Source organism: Oryza glaberrima, chromosome 11 (assembly GCF_000147395.1).
Source record: "Oryza glaberrima chromosome 11, OglaRS2, whole genome shotgun sequence".
NCBI lineage: Eukaryota > Viridiplantae > Streptophyta > Magnoliopsida > Poales > Poaceae > Oryza > Oryza glaberrima.
In genome coordinates this window covers 19,731,634-19,749,838 of record NC_068336.1, presented here as the reverse complement: position 1 = coordinate 19,749,838, position 18,205 = coordinate 19,731,634, and the positions used below count along the sequence as shown (strand labels likewise).

General features: G+C 41.2%; 1 protein-coding gene, 1 non-coding gene and 2 pseudogenes across 2 annotated transcripts; all 4 read left to right on the top strand.

Annotated features, from left to right (window-relative positions):
- The first annotated feature begins 643 nt into the window (after positions 1-643).
- Positions 644-3,463, top strand: LOC127754819 (disease resistance protein RPM1-like). Its single transcript, XM_052280416.1, has one exon. It carries the CDS (start codon positions 644-646, stop codon positions 3,461-3,463), a length of 2,820 nt encoding a protein of 939 aa, XP_052136376.1.
- A 747-nt stretch (positions 3,464-4,210) lies between these two features.
- Positions 4,211-4,349, top strand: LOC127756118 (small nucleolar RNA Z247). The gene has a single exon (XR_008013157.1). It is a non-coding gene; the product is annotated as a small nucleolar RNA Z247 (small nucleolar RNA).
- Positions 4,350-13,453: 9,104 nt separating this feature from the next.
- On the top strand, positions 13,454-14,104 carry LOC127755773 (receptor-like protein EIX2; annotated as a pseudogene).
- Positions 14,105-15,517: 1,413 nt separating this feature from the next.
- Positions 15,518-16,332, top strand: LOC127754820 (receptor-like protein EIX2; annotated as a pseudogene).
- The last annotated feature ends 1,873 nt before the right edge of the window (positions 16,333-18,205 follow it).

The following is an 18,205-nucleotide window of genomic DNA, read 5'->3' as shown; positions in this document are numbered from 1 at the left end:
CTTATGCATTATGCAAATACAACAATAATCTTTAGAAGATCAAATTAACATCAATAAGAAAGTGTTGTAGTGTAATCATCTTGTCTTGTCTAAGATCAAAAGAAACAAAAACTCACATAAAAGTGGTGTACTGTAAAGAATTCTCCTTGATTTAATGTTGTCACCATTGACCTTATCACACATACGAATGTAACCAACTTGTCTACGATAACCAAAATATAATGTCCCTAAATGGTGCAAGTCGATTTATTTCCTTTTGTTTAAAGAAAACTTCAGAATTTTCAATATGCAAGTGGTCATAGCTAACTTATGGTCAGATTTAATTATCATGGGCCATAAAACAGATGTTAGGAAATGTTATCTACAACAAGGGAAGAGATATGTCTTCTTAAGCACTAAAGAGGTCAGATAGAGAAAAAAACAAAAATAAACAGATTATCATGGCGAAGTTCCCATTTGTTATATGTAACCTGTCAATATGGTACTTATCATGTTCTACATCTTTTTTTCCTTCCTTTTTAGATATAACATATCAATACAGCTTATTGTATTTTACCTTTCTTCTTCCTTTCTAGGTTTTGTGGTAGAGAGATATACTCAGGCCACCCTGGTCAGGTGTGCAATCAGACTCGACAAGAACCTAATGTCTGAGGCTGTGATTCTTCTAGTTGTGAAGAAGATTGGTGTTGCCCTAGGGAATGAGGCAATCAACCAAGCCACTTCATATTTTCAGAAGTACGTCACACAACTGACAGAGCTTCAAGGTAGCATGGGGCGCATCAGGAGGGAGCTCAGGCTGATGCACGAGTTTCTGTCTCGAATGGATATCCGCAATCGCAACAACAAGATGTATGAAATCTGGGTGGAGGATGTGAGAATGTTAGCACATCAGATCGAGGACATCGTGGATGACTACTTGCATCTTGTTAGCCACAAGGACAAACATGATGACACTGGATGGACTACCTATCTAAAGAAAGGATTCAAGAGAATGAAGGGACCAAATGCTCTGCTCTCTTTAAACAGGATAGCTCCGTCTGTTAAGGAAGCAGAGGCCAATCTAGTGCACCTGTTTCAGGCAAAAGAGCGATGGGTTCGGATGGTTGCCGATGAGACTAGTGGTGAAAGCTCATGTTACATTGTTGAGGCGTCACGTCATCTAGCTAGCATTTCATGCTCCCTCAGTGAAGAAGATCTTGTAGGGGTGGATGAAAATAGAAAAAGACTCCGCGAGTGGCTGGCAGGTGATGAATTGGAATGTGAGGTGATAGTGCTGCATGGGATGGGAGGTCTCGGCAAAACAACCTTGGCAGCAAATGTGTATAGGAACGAGAGAGAGAAGTTTGAATGCCATGCCTGGGTCTCCATCTCTCAAACATATTCCATCAAGAACATTCTGAAATGTCTGATCACTGAACTTTTCAGAAATGCCAAACAAAATCCTCCGGTAAACCTTGGGGACATGAAAGCTGAAGGCCTTCAAGATGAATTGAAGGCATTCCTAAGGGACCGGAAGTATTTGGTCATATTAGATGATGTTTGGGCACCAGAAGCCATCGGTAATTTGTTCGGAGCACTTGTTTCTAATCTCAGGGGGAGTAGAGTACTTGTCACAACACGCATTGATGAGGTAACTCACCTTGCTTTCCCAAACAAGAGGATTAGGCTAGAACCTCTATCACAAAACGACTCATGGGAACTCTTCTATAAGGCGGCTTTTCCAAGAGAGAAGAAACTTGAGTGCCCCACAGAAGTAACACAGCTAGCATATCAAATAGCAAGCAAGTGCAAAGGTGTACCTCTTGCAATTGTCTCTGTCGGCAAACTCCTCTTTGTGCGTGACAAGACTGAAGAGGAATTCAGGCACATACATAACCAACTTGACTGGGAGCTCATCAACAACCCGAGCATGGAACATGTTAGGAATATCCTTTACCTGAGCTACATCTACCTTCCAACACAACTAAAAAGTTGCTTCCTCTATTGCAGCTTGTTTCCAGACGACTATCTTTTTACAAGAAAGAAGCTTGTAAGGTGGTGGATAGCAGAAGGGTTTGTAGAGAAGAGGGGTGGAAGCACAATGGAGGAAGTGGCAGAAGGGTATCTCAAGGAATTGGTTCACATGAACATGCTACAGCTTGTTGAAAGGAACTCATTTGGGAGGATAAAAGCATTCAGAATGCATGATATCATACACGAGTTGGCAGTTGATTTGTGCCGGAGAGAATGTTTTGGTGTTTCATACAGTTGTGAGAATAAGCGTTTCGAGTTTCTTGAGGAGAATGATGAACGACGGATGGTAATACACAGATTAGACAAGGATATTAATCAAGTAATTTCAAGTGAATGCCGCCTTCGATCTTTCATCGCATTGGATAAAGCCATGGCATCATCCACTCTGCTACCTCTGCTATCCGAGAAGTGTAGATATATGTCAGTACTTGAGTTAAGCGGGCTACCCATCGACAATGTTCCAGATGCCATAGGTGATCTATTCAACCTCCGACATCTTGGCCTGCGGGATTCCAATGTGAAGCTCCTCCCAAATTCTATCGAGAAGCTCTCCAACTTGCTAACACTGGACCTCTGTACATCGGAAATACATGAGCTGCCAAGAGGGATCATTAAGCTAAAAAAGCTTAGGCACATGTTTGCTGAGAAAGCGAACGATCGGTCTGGGCGACAACTCCGGTGTCGCACTGGTGTATGCATCCCCAGGGGACTAGAGAATCTGAGAGAGCTACAGACATTGCAAGCACTGCAAGCTCAGGATGAGCCTTTGAGCTGGTTGGGGGAGCTGAGGCAGATGAGAAGCATAAAGATATGGGATGTGAAGGGAAGCTGCTGCGAATGCCTCTGCGCGTCATTGCGTCACATGGAATTTCTATCCTACTTAAGCATTGCAGCAAGTGATGAGAATGATATCCTCAATTTGAGTAGTTCGAACCCACTGCCTCCAAACCTTGAAAAGCTAAGATTGCGCGGGAGATTGGCACAAGCAAACATGCTGTTGGGTGCAGCAGGGGGTCAGAACCACTTGTATTCGATACATCTATCTTGGTCCCAGCTGGTAGATGACCCACTGCCATCTCTGTCTCGGTGGTCGAATCTGACGGACCTTTTGTTGAACAGAGCGTACATTGGAGATGAGCTCATCTTCCACCATGGGTGGTTTCCTGCCCTCAAGGAGCTATACATAGGAGACATGCCTCGCCTGAAACGGTTGGAGATTCAGCAAGGTTCCATGGCAAGGCTGCAGCAACTATATCTAGTCAACCTCAGTAGCATGATGGAGGTCCCGCTTGGCATCGAGTTCCTCATGTCAACTCTCAAATCTTTGGGCTTCGCGGAGATCACCCGGCAATTCCTCGCTGCGTTGCGCCAATGCTCTAGAATTAATTGCGGTATCCAGTGGTGGTACACACTACTTGGAGAGGATAGGACTCAAGAGGCATCAATATAGGAGAGATGGAATGAGGTTGGCAGACTATAGCTGCAGTTGGTTGATTTGCCTAGCTAGATACAAGCCTACAGCACCTAATGTAAACTATTTAGGACATACATCGACATTTTTTTCACAAGAATTCTCCCTTTGTGTTCTCAATGAGTTGTGGAATCGTCCCTAGAAAAAAAAAACAAAATGTGTCAAAGTGAAATGTAAATCATTCTGCTTTTCCATGTACACAATCAGTGCATGCTTAAATATCTTCATTGGTCTTGTTATGCTCCTAAGATACGTATGAATTAGCTTTAGAAGAAAAGAGAGAGGAAATTTTAGTTACCTGTGTAAAACAATGTATATCTTATCTTATCTTCTAGTTAGTTGATCTAGCTAGATAATAGGGTAGTTGAGTTGGATAACATACGATGTAACAAATCTTATCACATTGTTTGTAAGCCACGTCAAGGGCTCTTCTTGACACATAAATACAAAGGTGCGGCCTCCTCCGGGAGGTGAGAACGCTTCCATCTTTACGTGGTATCAGAGCCCGCCTCATCTACCCTTCCAAAAACCCTAGATCATTTCCTCCCCATGGCAAGCTCATCTTATGTTTGGGCGGCCATCACCAACATGTACGCCTCCCAATCTCGAGCACGCATCACCAACCTCAGGATCAGCCTCGCCAACTCCAAGAAAGGATCCATAACAACTGCCGCCTACTTCTCCAAGATGAAGGGCCTAGCTGATGATCTGGCGTCAGCTGGCAAACCCATCGACGACGACGAGCTGGTCTCGTACATCCTGGCGGGCCTCGACATCGACTACAACCCGCTGGTCTCTACTGTGGTAGGCAGATCTGATCCAATTTCTCTAAGTGATTTGTACTCCTAGATGGTTAGCTACGACAACCGCATGGATCATCTTCAAGGCAGAGGGCAGATCCAATCTTCTGCAAATGCTGCTTTCCGTGGTCGCGGCAACAACAACAACAATTTCCGTGGTCGCGGCAATGGAGGCTGTGGCCGTGGAAACGGTGGGCGCGGTGGTGGCCAGCAAGGACCGCGTCCGTTCTGCCAACTTTGTGGCAAAACTGGCCACGCGGTGATCAAATGTTGGTATAGGTTTGATCAAGCCTACCAGCCTGAAGAGAAGGTTGCAGCTGCGGCAACAAACTCCGCCTACGGGGTCGATACCAACTGGTATGTCGACTGTGGTGCCACAGATCACATCACCGGGGAACTCGACAAACTCTCCATTCGAGAGAAGTACAATGGTCCGGATCAGGTGCATGCAGCAAATGGCTCAGGTATGAACATTAGTCATATTGGTCATTCAGTAATTTCTACCCCAAATAAAGATCTTCATCTAAAGAATATCCTTTACGTTCCTACTGCCAACAAAAATCTTGTCTCTGCGAATCGCTTAGCCTTTGATAATGATGCTTTTGTTGAAATTTACCCCAAATTCTTTAATATAAAGGATCAGGCAACGAAGAAGCTGCTACATCACGGCAGAAGTAAGGGACAGCTCTATCCTTTGGCTCCAGAACCCGGTGGTCAAAGCCCAAGTCTGAATAAAAGTGCCTTGAGCATTGTCAAGCCATCTTCCATTAGGTGGCATTATCGTTTAGCTCATCCGTCTTTTCAGATTGTTAATCAAGTTGTCAAAAGTTTTAAGCTTCCTTGTTCTAGTGAGTCCAAGAATGTCGAACACATTTGTGATTCTTGTCAAAGGGCCAAGAGCCATCAATTGCCGTACCCTAAGTCTATGAGTTTATCCAATGTTCCATTTGCTCTCGTATTCTCTGATGTGTGGGGTCCGGCGCCTACCTCTATTGGAAAACATGATTACTATGTGAGCTTTATAGATGATTTTAGCAAATACACATGGATCTATCTATTGAAAAAGAAATCCAATGTGTTTCAAGCCTTTCTTAATTTCCAACAGTATGTAGAGCGACAATTTAACACCAAAATACTCACTGTCCAAACTGATTGGGGTGGTGAGTACGAAAAACTGAACTCCTTTTTTCAGAAAATAGGCATAGTTCATCATATCTCATGTCCTCATGCACATCAGTAGAACGGATCTGCAGAACGCAAACATAGGGATATCGTTGAGAAAGGACTTGCCCTCCTATCCCAAGCTTCGGTTCCCTTTAAGTTCTGGGATGAAGCATTTCTTACTGCTACGTATCTCATCAATAGGCTACCTAGTTCAGTTATCTCCTTTAAAACTCCCTATGAGCAACTTTTTTTCTGAAAATCCTGAGTTCAGTCATCTTCGTATCTTCGGGTGTGCCTGCTGGCTGAACCTGAGACCATACAACGCTCGCAAGCTATCTTTCCGATCCATCCATTGCGCCTTCCTTGGCTATAGCCCCCTTCACAAAGGATATAAATGTCTTGAGATCTCTACAGGCCGTGTGTACATCTCTCGCAACGTTGTCTTTGATGAAACAATTTTCCCTTTTGCTGCCTTGCATCCCAACGCGGGTGCCCGCCTGCGACGGGAAATCTCCTTGCTTCCCACTCGACTGCTTCCCGTCACTGATCAAAGGGGAGAAATTACTAATGATCATATGCTAACATGTTCTACTAATCCCTCTTGTGGTGATCAAGCAACAGGAGCACAGGTCGTTGGCGAAAATTCGGCGCAAAATGGTGAAAATCTGGTGCAAAACTCACATGAAAATCATGGTGCCTGAAGCAAGCGGTGCTGGGCACGAGGATGATTTGATGGCTGACAGCAGCAGCGGATCCGAGGGCAGTCACAGTCATGCACAGTCTACACCAAGCACAGGTACTGCATCCCAGGAGCATTCAACCCCGGGGTCTGGCCAATCAGGACCGAATTCAGTATTGTCGTCAGGATCGTCTGCGACCACTTCATCGACACATGGGAACCCGACAGGATCAGCTGTGGATGACACGGCTGGTTCAGGATCTTCTGTGTAGCAGTCTGAACCCGTCAGGCCGCGAACTCGCTTGTAGAGTGGGATAACTAAGGCCAGCTGGTTAGATGTTGATGGAACAATTAAGTATTCTTTGGCTTGCTCTACAGGTGAACCAGCTGATGTACAAGAGGCATTGGGAAACTCACGCTGGAAGCAAGCCATGGATGAGGAGTATAATGCACTTGTTAAAAACAAGTCCTGGCATTTAGTGGAAATGCCACAAGGTAAGAATATAATAGATTGCAAGTGGGTATATAAAATTAAGAGAAAAGCAGATGGAACAATAGACAGATACAAGGCAAGGCTAGTAGCTAAGGGGTTCAGGCAAAGGTATGGAATATACTATGAAGATACATTTAGTCCAATAGTAAAAATTGCTACAGTTAGACTAGTCCTTGGCATTGCAGTCTCTAGAGGATGGTCACTTAGACAATTAGATGTGCAAAATGCTTTTTTGCATGGTATACTAGAAGAAGAGGTTTATATGAAGCAACCCCCAGGGTATGAAGGTAAATCAACCTTGGTTTGCAGACTTGATAAAGCCATCTATGGTCTAAAACAAGCACCTAGAGCCTGGTATTCCAGGTTGAGTCACAAGCTAATTCAGTTAGGCTTTGTTGCATCCAAAGCTGACACATCATTGTTTATTTATAACAAGCATGGTGTGATTATATATATGATGATTTATGTGGATGATATTATTGTCACAAGTTCCTCAAGTAATGCAGGTACTGCGTTACTCAAGGATTTGAGGTCTGATTTTGCTTTGAATGATCTAGGTGATTTACACTACTTCTTGGGCATAGAAGTCAAGAAGGTTCCGGATGGTATACTATTGAATCAAGCAAAGTATGCCTCAGATCTGTTAGTCAAGGTTAACATGGAAAATTGTAAAACAGCTCCTACACCGCTAGCCATTTCTGAAAAGTTGATGGTGCATACTGGTGATCCTCTTGGTTTAGAAGACAGCACGAGGTACAGGAGCATTGTAGGAGGACTACAATATTTGACACTCACCAGACCGGATTTGGCCTTCTCTGTCAACAAGGTATGTCAAGGTATGTCAGTATCTTCATGCTCCTACTTCAGAACATTGGTCAGCAGTTAAACGTATTTGAGGTATATTAAAGGAACTGTTGGTGTTGGGTTACACTTCAAAAAATATAGTTCTACTTTAGTCAGTGTTTTCTTTGATGCTGATTGGGCTGGTAGTCTAGATGATAGAAGATCCACAGGAGGGTTTGTGATTTACTTTGGTCCAAATCTTGTATCATGGAGTGCTAGAAAACAACCAACAGTTTCAAGATCAAGTACTGAAGCTGAATACAAAGCCATGGCCAATGCTACTGCTGAATTAATTTGGGTTCGGTCTGTCTTGGAAGAGTTAGGAGTAAAGATAGATCAGTCTCCAGTTCTGTGGTGTGACAATTTAGGAGCAACCTACCTATCATCCAATCCGGTCTTCCATGCTAGAACAAAACACATAGAGATTGACTACCACTTTGTGCGAGAAAGGGTAGCCAATAAAATGTTGGATATCAGATTTATTGGTACCAAGGATCAGATAGCAGATGGATTTACAAAAGCATTGTCTACACAGAATCTTCGGCATTTCATGTACAATCTTAACTTGGCCAAGTTATGATTGAGGGGGAGTGTAAAACAATGTATATCTTATCTTCTAGTTAGTTGATCTAGCTAGATAATAGGGTAGTTGAGTTGGATAACATACGATGTAACAAATCTTATCACATTGTTTGTAAGCCACGTCAAGGGCTCTTCTTGACACATATAAATACAAAGGTGCGGCCTCCTCCGGGAGGTGAGAACGCTTCCATCTTTACGGACAAATGTTTCAGGATCAGACGAGGTATCAAGGTAACTCTTGATGCTTTCCACTACCTGAAAATGGAACCAGGACTCAGAATTTTTTGCTGATTGTAAGGTTCAGGATTTAGATCATTCAAGAATCTAAGCTGTTTCGTTAAGCTTAGATTTGCTGTTTCATCTAAAGTGTCTACATTGTCTGTTAAATTAACTAAAAAATTCATGTATTTCATTGATGATTTCAGTAGTACATGGATGAAAGAGTTGGGTTCAAGAACCTTTTGTCCTTTGAAATACATCATTAAGATCACTTGTCACAATCCATCCATGTCGCCATCCAGGCACAACCCATCTACTGAGCCACTGAGCCAAAGACGCTCATCCGCACAAATTTTGCCAAAACGTCAAATGTGCATACACTTCATGTCATCTGCAATGACAAAGATGCCAAGCTTTTTTGCAGTCTCGGCAACCTAGAAAAAACAGAGACTACTGATCAAACACTATGACAATTCCCAATCACCAATCAAAAAATGAACAACTGAGTTAGTACTTGCCTTAATTAGCTATAGGTGCATGGGTTCCTTGGATTGACAATTACCATTGCAACCGTGTTTTTGTCAGCAAGAGCCTGCACTCGATCAAGATCAACCTCCTAGCTCTCTGGGAGAAGATCAAAGTACCTGACCTCCATGCCACTGAACACGTCGGGCACCTTCATAGAACAGATAGCCTGGCCTTGGGGACAAGATGTTGGCACGCTAGGACAAAGCAGATGATCTCAATATCATTGGCTGGTAGTTCATATGGCAAGTCATGTGATACGTATCACACAATAGACCTGGAATTCAACTTGAATTTTAGGATTTTTAATGCAGCTATGGCAAGGAAATTCTGTACCAGGATTGTTAACAGTAAACTAGTACAGTGATCTTTGTGAAATCAACACTATGTGAGCCTAAATTTTGTCAGACTCTTTAATTTGCTTCCCAGACATAGATGCCATGATGAGGACTGTTTGTTAAGAGTACAAATTCAGACCCACTCTGAAATTCAGGGTGGACCACATGATCACTTTAAGTCCTAACCCAGAGTTGAAATTTAAGGTGGACCACATGCACACTCCACAGTAGTCTGTCAAGTTTGTGATGCTTACTGATTCTGTTGTCAGTTAGTGGTCACACAGTGTTAGTCCACCAATGGTCTATCATGTTTGAAGAACCTAGTCACTTGACAAATCCAGTACCATTGCTGATTTCTCCTTTATTTTAAGGAAATAAGCTATTCAATTCCTTCAGACATTTTAGTTAAACTAGGAAAGTAGCCCGCACACATGCGCAGGCACCTTATTTAATGTTGCTTGAATTTTAATTATGAATACTTATATGTGGATGAGTATTTCTTAAAATATTCTTTTACTCTATTCTAAACATGTTTTAATCAATAATTTGTTTGAGATTGTTGTGAACGTCATTAATTTTCTTCTAATTACCTTTCAACATGTAAATTCTAAACCAAAATTATTTAAACCGTGTGGTTTTTAATTGATGAGAAACTATTGTGTCGCAACAATAGTGCTCCTTCACATGGAACTATTACGAGTCCCAAGTGTGTGTTTTTTTAGCAATTAGAATATCTTACTTTGGAGTTTATAAACCTTAATCAACAAATTTTCTTGTATATTATAGATGTCTTTATTTTATCTATTTAATGGCAAACTTCTATTTACTTCTACTCCTTATATTATGTGGAAAAAATGAATTTAGTTTGAAATAAGTGCGGAAATAATTAGTATGTTTAGAGAATTTATAAATATTTAAGCACCATTGACTAAAGTACACTTTTGTTAAGTAAGTTCTTGTTATGAAATGTATTTTTAATGCATGAATTCTCATATTTAACTTTAGTATGGTTTATGTTCCCTAATTAACCAAACTTAGTATATACAAAATACACCATACGTATTTAACATAAATCAAAGGGGAAAAACATGACATGTACTCCATCCGTTATTTTACTTATTATTTAGGGCGTAGTCTACAAAACGTAGAACTTATACATGATTTGGTAAATAGAATGGACTCTTTAGATTATCCCCGTATAGTCCGAATAGATTGGAATCCACATGGCAAGTACATTTATATGATCATATAATCAATATTGTTAATTTTTATCATGATTTGATATAATTCTCAATTGCCATGCAAGGCCCCGGAAGTGAACCGCTACTTGTTAACATTGTAAATCTAATTTAGTCATGCACATTTGTGAAATGATATGGGCCAAATATAGTGCACCCTACATAGTAAGCATATTTATGTGATGATATTACATATATCATTAATTTTTTTTCACGATTTGTTATAATTATCAAATGCCATGTAAAGGGAAAAGATATGACATGTTTCTTGTTGATATTGTAAATCTAATTTAGTGGTACATATTTTTATAACCGATAAAGAATATATAGTGATATATACTCCATATTGTCATATTTTTTATAATTTTCAGGTCCGTTTGGATTCCAGAAAAAGAATAAGAAAGTCCTAAAATATAATTTTATTTTACACATTAAAGTATAGTTAATATAGATCATAAATTAAGTTAATGGTAAATAATATAATATAGTAAACTTTATTTTCAAACATCTTAGATCTAGTTTTAGTAATTTATGACACTATAACCTATGTTTTTCCTTTTTTATGTTAGATATAACGCAAAGGGTCAAATCATGGATCAAAATAATATTTATTATTATTTATAAATGAAAATATAGTAAATATGGATTGAGTTAATTGTAAAGAATATAATTGTGGTCGAATATAAAAATTGTATATATAATTTAAAAGTTATAGTAGTTTATTTATTATTTATATACTACATGTTATCTCAAATAATATATGGAAAAAAGGAGTTAAAGGATAGGGAAGAGGCGGTACACATTATCTGCAATTAGTGAGCGTGGCTGCTAAGTTACATATGGTGGAACTTACCTACATAGGTTCAAGACCTAGACTTGACGTGGGTATCATATTTACGGCTAATTATTCTTGCAGTAGGCGATGTTCTCATCGATAGCAAGACGCTTGTGGTGACTTTGTTAATTTGAAGATATATATATATCATTGGTTCAGTCTCTCGAATATGATTTCTATGGATAAGTGTACGTGTGTGTATATGAGCAGTTGTGTTGGTACTATATTTCTTTAAAAAAAAGCGGCATGCATTACCCTTCCAAAATGATTATCTAAAAAATCAATTAACAAATTTCTGGTGGCAAAGCACGCAGTGTCAAGGCGCCTTGACTAAGTGCTCAAAAATTAACTGACAGCACCCAAATACATGATATTAGTGAATATATTGTCCACCCAAATACATGATATTAGTGAATATATTGTCCAAGGGGCAAGAGCTTTCAGCTTTGATATATCACTTTGTTGTAGAAGCTAGTAGCAACAGATCAGAATATGAACAACATCACCACGGAGTAGTATAAAATTGTAGGTAAAAAAGTGAAATTATATGCATAAAAAAACAGAGAAGTGGAAGGCTATGTTAAGAGATCAAACAATAAAAAGATGGAACTTGCTTGCATCAATCACCTGTTTGATACGATTAGGATTATTTCTCACTTGGTTAATTTGTTGCTTCTTGTTCCTGAAAAGGATGTCGTTGATATTGGTTGAGAAAGTGGGCTAGAGGCGCATTGCTTTTTTTTCTTATGGCTTTACATCTGAAAATTTATTTGTTGATTTTTTTCGGGAGAGAAAGAGAAACAACTGATTCTCTACTTTGTTTACTCCTAATTAATTATTTTGGTGGGACCAAAGCATGCGACCATCATATATTAGGGAGGAGAGATGAAAATTTAATCTAGTGAGAATTAGCATCCGTGAAAAATTCATCAGGCCCTGGTAATCAAACAGATACAGGAAAATTCTGAAACTAACTATGGAGGGCAATATTCATGAATCTGAACCCTGTAAATAGTTTAGAACAGTTAGTGATTTTCACCTTTTTTGATGCAAAGGTGATATTCACTTAAAAAGTTTTCGATGGTACAATTTTTTTTAATGATGGAAGCACGCACCCAGGCTCCTGCATTAAATCCACAACGTCGGTTTTCTTTCGAAGAATTAATTGTGCGATGATTTTTTAGGAGAGAAACAACTGATTCTATGCATTTGATTGGTCGTAATTATTATTTTGGTGGGACCAAAGCAAGCAACCATCGTCATATATTAGGGTGAAGAGATGAGAATTTAATCTGATGGTCAAAACTGATGGGTCTACCGAGTTAAGTGAAAATCGATGATTAGATGTTTATCTAATTTATTAGAGTGCCACTTGATGGCTTGGGAGTGTTTTTAGGAGTGCCATGTGTCAACTTAGGAGTGTTTTTAGCTGGGATGTTTCATGAACTTTTAGTATATAATATAATAGATAGATAAACTCTCTCCATCCGATAATATAAGGGTTTTGACTTTTTGCTTGCACTGTTTGACTATTCGTCTTATTCAAAAAATTTTGGAATTATCATTTATTTTATTTGTGACTTACTTTATTATCCAAAGTATTTTAAGCATATTTTTTTGTATTTTATATTTGTATAAATTTTTTTAATAAGACGAGTAGTCAAACAGTGCAAGTAAAAAGTCGAAAATCCCTTATATTATGGGACGGAGGGAGTACGTCTGTACCCGCCCTTGACGCTAGGCAATTTTCTGACAAAAACCGGCAGCTTGGAAGAAAAGAATACTCGTAGGTCGCTAGTCAGCTAGTCGCGGAGAAATTTTTTATTTTTCCACAGATGAGATTAATTTCCACCAGCGAACGAGCACGTACGACATGGAAATTAATCAGCTCGCGATTAAATTTCGGATACTCGTGACATGCTTTACAAACTGTTAAACGGTACGTTTCATGTGAATACTTTGTATATGAAAGTTAATCTAAAATATCAGATTAATCCATTTTTCAAGTTTGTAATAATTAAAACTCAATTAATCACACGTTATTACCATCTCGTATTGCGTGAAACACTTAATCTTTTATTTCATGAGATTCAAACACCACCAATGTTGTCCACTAGACAGACTGTACGCACAGGCTCCCGCAGCGCAGCTTCGTCTGATGGTGGGTTAAAAAGCCATGGACTGTGTTAGTGAGTACGATTTCATGTTCTCTAAAACTGGTCGATCGATTCGATCACCGGAGATAGCTACACCATGAGCCCCCTCACTGCCATGTTCTTGTCCGGCCCTTGCCATCACCACCAGTCCACCACCACGGTACTGTTGCTACTGACACCGGCAGCGGCCACGGCGTTGCAAGTGATGATGACGCAACTCCGGCGGCTGCTTCCCAGGCGAGATGGACGCGCTGTTGGAGTTCAAGGAAGGCATCGCCGACGACACGACAGGCCTCCTCGCGTCATGGCGGCCGGAAGATGGCCAAGACTGCTGCCGGTGGACAGGCGTCCGTTGCAGCGACCGCACGGGCCGGGGCATATCGTCAAGCTTAACCTTGGCAGCAGGGAAAGCATCAACCCGTTTGCAATGAGATTGTTCGGCAAGATAAGTCACTCTCTGCTTTCTCTTCACCATCTTCAGCACCTCGATCTCAGCCACAACTCACTTGAAGGGCCAACCGGCGATATGCCGGAGTTTCTGGGCTCTCTGAAAAGCTTGAGATATCTTAATCTCTCTGGGATCCCTTTCCATGGTCTGGTGCCTCCTCACCTCGGTAATCTTTCCAACCTGCGAGTTCTTGACCTCTCTTACACAGCAAATAGTTACTCACCAGATATATCATGGGTAACACGCCTACGACGATTACGGTATCTTAACATGGGAGACGTCAACCTTATAGCATGGTAGTTGATTGGTCTCATGTGGTGAATATGGTTTCTTCCTTGAGGGTACTTGATCTTACTGGTTGTGATCTAGCTACTGCAAACCAGTGGCTCCCACACCTTAACATGACAAATCTCGAGGAGCTCCAGCTCTCTTTCAACAAGTTCAACCACACAATCACATCTTGTTGGTTTTGGAACATAAAAACCCTCAAGAACCTGAACCTTCGGTCGACCTATTTGTACGGTCGAATTCCAGATCATGCAATAGGAAATTTGACTTCCCTCGAAGTCCTTGACTTTTCAGGCCTCGTTGATGCTATGGAAAACCATTACAGGGGGATCATGGTAGCAAACATGACAAACTTATGCAATTTGAGAATCCTAGATCTCACTTCCAGTCTCTCGCATGGCAACATATTAGAGATATTAGAAAGGTTACCGCAGTGTACTCCTTGGAATAGATTGAACGAACTGCACTTGGGAAGTAACAATATAAGTGGAAAACTACCAGATCGGATAGGGAAATTTGCCGGCATTGTCAAACTTGACCTCTCTAACAACCGCCTCACAGGATTTCTGCCTTCGGAGATTGGCATGCTAACAAATTTGACTACTATTGACCTAAGCTTGAATTACATGGATGGGTTCATCACGGAAGAGAACTTTGGAAGCCTCACAAACTTGAAGTATATTTGGTTACGTGGAAATTCCATGAAGATAGTTTTTGACTCTAAATGGCTGCCTCCTTTTAGTCTTACTTATGCAGATTTCTCATTTTGTCAGTTGGGCCCTTCGTTTCCTGCTTGGCTTCAATCTCAGGTGGATATTGTTGAACTAGACATTTCAAGTACAGCTATAGTTGATGTACTCCCAGACTGGTTCTGGACCACCATTTCGAAGGCCACATATTTGGACATTGGAAACAACACGATCAGAGGCAAATTGCCAGCAAACATGGAGACCATGTCAGTGAACTTCCTCTCTATGCGTTCAAACCAATTTTCTGGTGGCATACCACGGTTGCCTAGAAACCTTACTATATTGGATATCTCGAAGAACAATTTATCAGGACTTCTACCTCAAAAATTTGGGGCTCCGTCCATGCAAGTTCTTGAATTGTCATTCAATAACTTCACAGGTCACATTAATTCCGGCATCTATTTGTGAACTGCAGTTCTTGTATGAAATATCCTTAGACCACAACCATTTCGAGGGAGAAGTTCCTCAATGTTTGGGTACAACACATTTAACTGGTCTGTTTTAAAGTAACAATAGGCTGTCAGGCAAGTTCCCATCCTTTTTGCAGACGTGCAAATGCTAGCTGTTGTGGATCTATCAAGAAATAATTTCAGCGGAAAATTGCCTATGTGGGTTGGAGACTTGACAGAACTTCAGTTTCTACGACTGAGCTACAATTTGTTCTCTGGGAATATTCCTCCGAGCATAACAAATCTTCGAAACCTCTATGTTTTGGATCTTGCAAGCAACAGTTTATCAGGTGGCCTGCCTTTGAGTTTGTCAAATTTGACCGCGATGACGACGTCGTATGGCAGGTACGACCAATATGATGGAGTAGATCATAAAGGTTATCTTCCTGTAGTCACGAAGCATCAAGAACTTTATTATGGTTATACTCGTTTTCCCATAGGGAGCATTGACTTGTCATCGAATCAGTTAAGTGGTGTACTTCCAGAAGGAATAGCGTCTCTTGATGCATTGAGGAATCTGAATTTATCGTGGAATCACTTGAGTGGAAGAATTCCAGACAAGCTTGGGATCATAAAATTATTGGAATCGCTTGACCTTTCAAGAAACATGTTTTCTGGTGAAATCCCTCAAAGCCTATCAAACCTGACATCTTTAAGGTACTTGGATTTATCATATAACAATCTAACAGGTGCAATATATACCATCAGGATCACAACTTGATTCCCTCTACTCAGAAAATCCAAATATGTACGAAGGCAACAATGGTCTTTGTGGGCCTCCTCTTCGGAAAAACTGTTCCAGCGGCGAACAAGGTCATTTAACAATAAATAATGGCCAAGACCATCAGCTAGAGCCTTTTCACTTTGGACTTATTCTGGGATTTATATTAAGTCTCTGGGCCGTCTTATGCAGCCTATTATTCAAGAAAGCATGGAGAGTTGCTTTCTTCGACCTCTGTGACAAGCTATATGACAAGACATATGTTTTGGTGGCCGTTTCATGGGCAAGATTCACAAGAAAGGCAGCCGCAAATTAAGTACTACATCCTCCGTTTCACAATGTAAAACTTTCTAACATTGCCCATATTCATATAGATATATATGAATCTAGGCATATATATGCGTCTAGATTCATTAACTTCTAAATGAATATGAGCAATGCTAGAAAGTCTTACAATCTGAAACGAAGGGAGTAGCTAGTACATCTGAAATAAGGAGTTTATCCAATGTTTATGTCTTGGTGATGTAACAATAAGTATCGATGTATTGTAATAGGGTTGTTCTCATTTCTATCGTCGTCAGTCGTGATGGACCTGATGTATTTTTCAGATAGATTTGCTGTGTTAATCGTTTATATAACTAGGAAGGTAGCCTACGCATACGCGCAGGCAATTATTTAATGTTGCTTGAATTTTAATTACGAATGTTTACGTGTAGATGATATTTTTAAAATAGATCTTAACTATATTTTAAACATGTTTTCGTTAATATCTGATTTGGACATTTTTACTTGAAACCGTAAAGCCTTGAATTTATGAGAGCAACATATGTCACGATAATGGAACAATAATGAAATAGTGTAGTTGTTTCATATCTGTTTGTACTGTTGTTTGACGGTATTTTGTACATATTTATAAAATATATATATTGCGGGTTTTAAGAGCAACTCCAACAATCTAGTTTGGATTGGTAAAAATAAATAAAACGAGTCAAAATCGGGGTCCAACACACTCGGTATCTCGCTCCGCTCGCGATCCCGTTCGGCATCCGTCGCTCTTCGCCCTGCATTTTTGCAGAGGCCATCCCGCTCGCAATCGCCGCTCTCCCGCGCATGCGCTCGTTTTCCCGCCCGCACGCTCCCGCTCAATCGGTCCTGCCGCCTCGCCCTCCCGCCGTGCTACGCCGTCGCACCGGTCCCGCCGTCCCGCGCCGTTGTCGGTCCCGCCGCCTAGCGTCCTCGCCCTTCCGCCGTCGCGCCGCTCCGGCCCCGGCCTTCGTCTCTCGCCATGTGGAGGCCGCCGCGTCCTGCTTTAACGGTGGCTGGGGACTTGGATCAGGATGCTCATCGCCCGGAAGGGGACTTGGATCAATCGGGTATTGGATCGATGCACCATCGGGTGGTTCCTCCAACAGGCGTCGATGGTTGAAAGGCACAGGGTCTGTTCATCGGTGAGCAAGTCACCGATGAGGAGGTCTGCACAGGTGAGACTCACTATCTGCGTCTGTCAAACCTGAGGATTTCTACATTCTACCAGAGGATTACAGGATGACTGGATCACAGGAAGTTTAGCTCGTTCTATATTCTACCTGAGGATTTTGGGATTGCATTCATGTTGGCTGTAGGTTTCTGGAAATAGAATTGCTGTCTTTCTTCGCACCTGACCAGAGTAGCTACTTGTTAGTACAGTACATTTGAATGAAACAAGGAGGCGCGCGGCGAGATGATGCAACAAGGAGGCGCGCGGCGTCCACAAACGATCTGCCGACGGCGACGCGGTGCAACGAGAGGCAGCGACATGCAGAAGGAAGCAGCCGGCTGCGAACGACGTCCAAGCGATGGAAACCAGCGGCGGCGTCGGAGAAACAAGAAGTCGCGGAGTCACCGGTCCGGAAGAACGGGAGCCGTGACGTGGACCCTTTTGAATATGGAGAGTCAATATTTTGCTAGGCTGTTGGTTTTACCCCTCTGTTTGGGACCTTTATTCCTTTTTACAGACCTCTTTACTCTCTAAACTTAGCTAATCATATACATAATCTTTTGGAGTTGCTCAATGGCCATTTTCAGGAACCGGTTTAGCTAGCAATGCCAATGTGCTAAGACAGCTAACTAAATATTGATTCATGCATGAGCCATGCTCGTACTTGGCATATGTCCATCTATATGGCCTATATATACATGTGTGTGTTCAGCCATA